The 6,887-nt window shown below is 46.9% G+C and overlaps 1 protein-coding gene across 1 annotated transcript; it reads left to right on the plus strand.

Annotated features, from left to right (window-relative positions):
• Nucleotides 1-1,475: 1,475 nt before the first annotated feature.
• LOC144260541 (uncharacterized) lies at nucleotides 1,476-6,279 on the plus strand. Its single transcript, XM_077809193.1, has 3 exons — nucleotides 1,476-1,716; nucleotides 3,490-3,636; nucleotides 6,111-6,279. Exons 1-3 carry the CDS (start codon nucleotides 1,569-1,571, stop codon nucleotides 6,131-6,133), a joined length of 318 nt encoding a protein of 105 aa, XP_077665319.1. The 5' UTR covers nucleotides 1,476-1,568; the 3' UTR covers nucleotides 6,134-6,279.
• Nucleotides 6,280-6,887: the final 608 nt, after the last annotated feature.

A 6,887-nucleotide genomic window follows, 5' to 3' on the forward strand; every position in this document is an offset into this window, starting at 1 on the left:
TTTGCTATATGTCCCTGTACATATAATGTAGCCCCAGAATAGGCTCTGTCAACTCTTCTGGCTCTGTCAATCTTTTTCTTCACTTCAGCAGGGGGGTATTGTAGTTGTAAGAATGCTGGATAGAGATCTTGTAGGTGTTTGCCTCCAGCTTTCATCCAGACCACCCCATATGATCCATTGTCTACAGCCAAGCTCTACGATACAACCGCATTTGCTCCAACCCCTCAGACAGAGACAAACACCTACAAGATCTCTATCAAGTGTTCTTACAACTACATACCCACCTGCTGAAGTGAAGAAACAGACTGACAGAGCCAGAAGAGTACTCAGAAGTCACCTACTACAGGACAGGCCCAAAAAAGAAAATAACAGCATGCCACTAGCCATCACCTTCAGCCCCCAACTAAAACCTCTCCAACGCATCATCAAGGATCTATAACCTACCCTGAAGGACGACCCATCACTCTCACAGATCTTGGGAGACAGGCCAGTCCTTACTTACAGACAGCCCCCAAACCTGAAGCAAATACTCACCAGCAACCACACACCACACAACAGAACCACTAACTCAGGAACCTATCCTTGCAACAAAGCCCGTTGCCAACTGTGTCCATATACCTATTTAGGGGACACCATCATAGGACCTAATCACATCAGCCACACTATCAGAGGCTCGTTCACCTGCACATCTACCAATGTGATATATGCCATCATGTGCCACCAATGCCCCTCTGCCATGTACATTGGTCAAACTGGACAGTCTCTACGTAAAACAATAAATGGACACAAATCAGATGTCAAGAATTATAACATTCAAAAACCAGTCGGAGAACACTTCAATCTCTCTGGTCACTCGATTACAGACGTAAAAGTTGCAATTCTTCAACAAAAAAACTTCAAAAACAGACTCCAACGAGAGACTGCTGAATTGGAATTAATTTGCAAACTGAATACAATTAATTTAGGCTTGAATAGAGACTGGGAGTGGATGGGTCATTACACAAAGTAAAACTCTTTCCCCATGTTTATTCCCCCCCCCCCCCCACCTCCTACTGTTCCTCAGACATTCTTGTCAATTGCTGGAAATGGCCCACCTTGATCATCACTACAAAAGGTTCCCCCCCCACTCTCCTGCTGGTAATAGCTCACCTTAAGTGATCACTCTAGTTACAGTGTGTATGGTAACACCCATTGTTTCATGTTCTCTATGTATATAAATCTCCCCACTGTATTTTCCACTGAATGCATCCAATGAAGTGAGCTGTAGCTCACGATAAATGTAGCTGATGCTCAAATAAATGTGTTAGTCTCTAAGGTGCCACAAGTACTCCTTTTCTTTTTGCGAATACAGACTAACACGGCTGCTACTTTGTAACTTATCACAGAATTGATTCACAGAGCTGTGATCAGTTTTGTTTTTCAGTAAATGGAAACTGCAGCAGCTAAGGTTTCAGTTTCAGTTTCATTTCTTTCCCTGCACTGAATCTCTCCCCCTGCCCCAAAGCAGTATTTATAGGACACAGGCTCTGCCCAGGAGCTCAGTTCAGTCCAGAAAAGCAGAAGGAAGGATGGCAGACCAAAATGTGCACAAGGCTGGTTTTACCCCAGGTGGGATAAAAGGAAGATCAACTGCCTCTGAGATAATGTCCAAAGAGGCGAGGAGCCATGGAGGAGGTGTGCCTTCTGGAGGACCTACTTCTACCCTACAAGAAATGGGTATGAGTTGGAATTTCTTCTTTCGCATAGAAAAGAAATTAAAGGCTACTGCACCTTAGAGAGGAGGGGTAAAAAGAACCTAGTATTGATTATACAATTCTGCCCTAAAAAATAATCTCTGTTAAGTATTCTCTTCTCACTTACAATTTTAATTGAAGTAAAAATGATTGACCAATATACCTAGGGCCCTACCAAATTCAGGGTCTATTTTGGTCAATTTCATGGTCATAGGATTTCATTATATCAGCTATTTAAATCTGAAATTTCATGGTGTTGTAACTGTAGGGGTCCTGACCCAACAGAGAGTGGTAGGGGGGGTCGCAAGGTTATTGTAATGGGTTGCAGTATTGCCACCCTTACTTCTGCAATGCTTCTGGTGGTGGCGCTGCCTTCAGAGCTGGGTGGCCAGAAAGCGGCGGCTGCTGGCCAGGAGCCCACCTCTGAAGGCAGCAACACGGCCAGCAGCAGAGCAGAAATAAGGATGGCGTGAGATGGTATCGCCACTCTTACATCTGCACTGCTGCCTTCCGAGCTGGGCCCTTGGCCAGCAGCCACCACTCTCTGGCCACCCAGCTCTGAAGGCAGCAGCGCAGCAGTAAGGGTGGCTTGGTATGACATTACCACCCTTACTTCTGCACTGCTGCTGACAGTGGCGCTGCCTTCAGAGCTGAGATTCATTCAGAGGCACAGACAGGGACTGAAACTTTAGCAGAGACTATCGGGTTACAGTTGCAACGACTATATCAAATGTGTGTTTATGGGAAACACGTTTCTGGAGAAGAGAAGGATGCGTGCCTGATGCCAAAGGAAATCGTACCTGTGCCTTTTGGAGATATTCCAAGATCGCTCTTATCCTTGTGAAAATATTAGCCCTGTAATGCCACCAAGGTAGGTGACGGCTTTGGCTCTCTGCAGTGTAAGAGCTTGCCATGCATGCTGTGCCTGCCTGGGTGAGAATGAGAGGTTCTAGTCTCGCTTGCACAGGTATTCATTGGAAACCTTGCTCGTTAACACTGTGTTTTAACCTTTTCCCCCTGGATAAACATACGCCCCTCACCTTTACCCCAGCATGGACATTTGCAGGGGAGTGTTTCTGTCTGCGGCAGCATCTGAGCAGTGTCCCGTGTCACTCTATTCTAGTCAGTATAGGCTTTTATACCGCACTCATGACCGTGGTATCTGAGCACCTTCCAGCTGTGCATTAAGCTCCATGACTACACATGTTGTTTGTTCTCTCATCCTCTCTCCCAGGGGGAAAGTGCAATATGCTGCTCGAAATTGATATTTGAGAATGCAAAGTCAAACAAAAGCACCTTACACTTCGAGTGGAAGGTGGTGAGGCTTGTGACGGTCCTTAGTTCTTTATTGTAGAAAGCTCTATTGAGCCAAATGAGCAGTGTTGTTAACCACTTCCTCACCCCAGAGCTTTAGTTGATCTTTTACAGTGGAGGACTCTTACTTAGAGATGCATTATACGGCCCCTGCAGGAAACTGTGATGGAAATTTAGAACTGGTTTCCTAGCTTCCTTCCTGGTGTCCTTCCACCCTGGAAACAGTAGCAGCCAAAAGAGTGCACATTGCTAGTATTCTTGCATATTGGTGGAATGGGATGAGTGACTAGCCATCTCTTTGCATTTATTTTTGATATCACTATTTGAAACATTTGGTGGAATTTAAGTGTTTTATAGCTTTAAAATGCCATACTGTCCCATGAGGCCCCTTCCAGCCTGGAGATCTTTATCAACACACTCTTTATAACTCTCTTTGTTGTAGGTGCCAAAAGCTCAACCCATTCATCAGGTTTCACCTCTATTGGGATCTCCAGTGGAAGTAAGGCATCTGGAATGATGTCCCACGAAGCTAAGTCTCATGGAGGACAAACACCAAAGGGTGGGACAACATCCACCGTCCAGTCTGTCTGTAAGTTAAAGTCCTCTTATTGTTTATAATTCAGTGAAAGATTCATTCATTCATTCAGAAATGTCAACATCTACTTCAGAAATGTCATTATATGAACAGGGTGTGGCTAAGCAAAGCCACGGCATTGAACAATATTTCTCCTGCTTGTTACCTGATATTCAGTCAGGAACAGAAATTGGAAAGCTGCTGGAAAACTGTAATGCTGAGAGTGACAGCAGATAGTGGATTACAAAGTGTGATATTTGCTATGGCAGAAAAAAAAAAGGCCAACAGAGTTTTGGGTTTGCATTGGCATCAGAGGGAATAATTCTTCTATGGGGCCATGCTCACACTAGAGAATCTGTAAAATTTCCCACTCTTGCTAATACTGTTTCCACTGCACTGGTTTCTCTAGAAGTCCTAGTAGAGTTGGACTGCCAGCTACTGCTGGCATTTTTATCACCATGAGATATAACTCTGCTCGCAGCGGGTATAATCTACACTGTTAAAAACAGTGGCGGCAACCAGCAAATCATCTATGCTACAACTCCCAACATTGCTGAAACCAGTGCAGATGAGCAAGTTATAATGATAGGAAATGTTCAGAAAAATTCCCTAATACAGAAAGTGGCTGTAGAAGATGGGTTAGCAATACCTGGAACCCTGCATTCAGTTCTGGCATCTCAGTACCAGAAATATATTGACCAACTGGAAGTATAGACAAAGGAAAAGTATTACGACATTGGAAGGAGACTGTAAACTCTTTAGGGCACGGAATATATCTACCTCTGTATTTGTACGGTGCCTGGCACAAAAGGGCTTAAATTCTGCATGCGGCCTTCATTCAGGTGCTACAAGAAAGAAAAAGAGAAAGAAAGACTCTCTACAAGTACTGAAAGAATATGAACATACTTAGACACATTTAAAATTACACTGGGAAAAGTACATAATTCATCCACCATGAAGAATTATCCTGCAATTTTTATTATTATTGATAGTATACATTATGTGGATTCCGGTAGCACCTAAAGGTCCCAAATCAAGAGTGGTGCTCTATTGTGCTACAAAGTAGATTATAGGATGTTGTGAACAGAAGGAAGGGGGACAGGATGAGTTGATAGGAGCATGGAAAAAGGAAGGTATGTCAGGCTTTGGATTCTAGGTAGACCGGCCTGGTGGTTGGAGCAGTGTTCGAGGCCAGATGTAGGGTTGAAGGCAGCACTGAAACCAGGGTCCAAGGGCAGGCCGAGGATCAGAATGGGGGTCAGAGTCCATAGCAAGCCAAATCAGGGTCATGGTCAGATGGAAGCTGGCTGAAGGTCAAAGCCAGGTTGGAATCAGTCCAAAGGTCTGGGGGGCAGCAGGTGGATGCAGGGCTGGAACAGAGTCAGAACAGGCCATGGACAAGGCTGAGGCGGGCTGGAACAAGGCTCAGGTAATGCTGAGGCGGGGACAGGGAGAGGCTGGGAGTGTGTAACACTGTGAGGCAGCAGGAGGTTCCTAACCAAGCCCTGCCGCTGCAAGCCCTGCCGCTGCACAGCCTAACTTGCACTCTGGCAGTGAGAGTGAATTCCTGTATCTGGGGGGCCATCTGACCTGGGCTGTGCCCAGAGATAAGCTGCTGCAGCATGCCCAAGGGATGAGATACTGCAGGGGGGTGAGTCATCGTAGCTGAGTGAGCAGCCCTGGAATAGTGGCGAGTTTGCCTCCCAAGTAAGGGAAGGACAATACTGATGAGGGAAGGAGGGGAGAGGAGGAAGGAAGGTATAGAGGGGAGGATGGAAGGCTCGAAGTGAACTGGCAGCAGTGGGAGAGGCTTAGAGCAAGTAGCTAATCAGCAAGGAGTAAAACTTGTTCAGAAACATTCCTGAGAAGATAAAGTCCAATGACATCACTGTCCAAAAGTTCCAAAGGAGCTGTTGCTGCTCTTGTTACAGCCTCCACTGCCCACAGGCTGACCCTGCCTGGAGGGTCTCTCTCCCACGCCCCACGTGGCTGGAGCTTGGAGGCTGCACAAGTCCTCGTTTCCTGGCTGGCGGTCCCTGAAAGGTCTCCAGAAGGGGAATCTCCCTGCTGGTTCTGGGGGAGGGGAATCTGCACTTAGCCACAGAAAGTGGGTAACACAGCAGTGCAACCTACTTCTCACTACACTGCCAAGTTTCCTCAGCCTAGACCTGGCTGAGGAACTACTCCTACGAGTGAGGATGTAGTTCATTCTCTACAGCCCATTCATTACTTAGCTTTCCTGATGAGACTGCCAACGAGGGCAGGTGCTAATAATGGCGGTGGGTTTCGTGCTATACTAGACACTCCATTGAGACCTCCGACTCATTTTACATACGTCACTGAGTAATTTTCAAAGGGTTATGTCTGGTCAGGTTTTGAACAGCTGATCAGGTGTCAAAGGCAGCTATATTCCATAAATTCCCCTTAACTTAAATAAACATAATTTAAGGTCATTAATGTTAATATAAAGGTCTCTGTTTTTCTTTTAGCAATGGGTGGTAAAGGAAAATAAAATGAAGAAAGAAGCATTGCTCAGCCTGCCAGCCCTGCAGACACCACATCCCTGGATGACATAACTGGCGACCTTTCCCCCCCACACCTTACTGATATGAAGTGTCAGAGCTTTAACATGCAGAATAAAACCTTTGTTGAAGTACCGGACTTGTGCAGGAAATTTGATTTTTCGAGTTGTGTGTTAATTATTCATTAAGGTAATATCTCTTTTGTTGGCACGGAATGCATCCTCCAAAGGCTTTTTTTCCCTAATGAAGCTTCTGTGAGTCTGGCGAGTGAGTTTTATGACTTTCTGAAATACTCTCAGAAATGTAGGTGCACACACAGAGCCAGATGCTCGGCCCCTGTCCCTGGCAGCCAGGCCAGGTGGGGCAGGACCAGCCATTTCTCACGCCGGCCACTCCGGGTCACTGCTCTGTGCAGCACAGTGGCTGCTTGTGAGAGCCTGGCTGGGGAGGTGGTAAGCAGCAGTGGTGGCCTACCCCAGCCCCCACCAGCCCAGGCCCGGCTGCCCGGGACAGGGGTCGAGTGATCCGGAGTCCTCTCTATCCCCAGCATTTTTCCAGCTCACTCAGTTCCTGTCCCCAGCAGCTGGGACCGGGTAGGCAGTGGCCTGCCACTTGTGCCACCTCCCCAGCTGGGCTCTCTCAGGCAGCTTCAGCCATTCCCAGCCTGGACCCAGCTGCCAGGGAGAGCAGCTGAACACGCCAGGGGCAGACACAGCGGGAGAAGGACAGAGCCATCCCTCCCCC

Source organism: Eretmochelys imbricata, chromosome 2 (assembly GCF_965152235.1).
Source record: "Eretmochelys imbricata isolate rEreImb1 chromosome 2, rEreImb1.hap1, whole genome shotgun sequence".
NCBI classification, from domain to species: domain Eukaryota; kingdom Metazoa; phylum Chordata; order Testudines; family Cheloniidae; genus Eretmochelys; species Eretmochelys imbricata.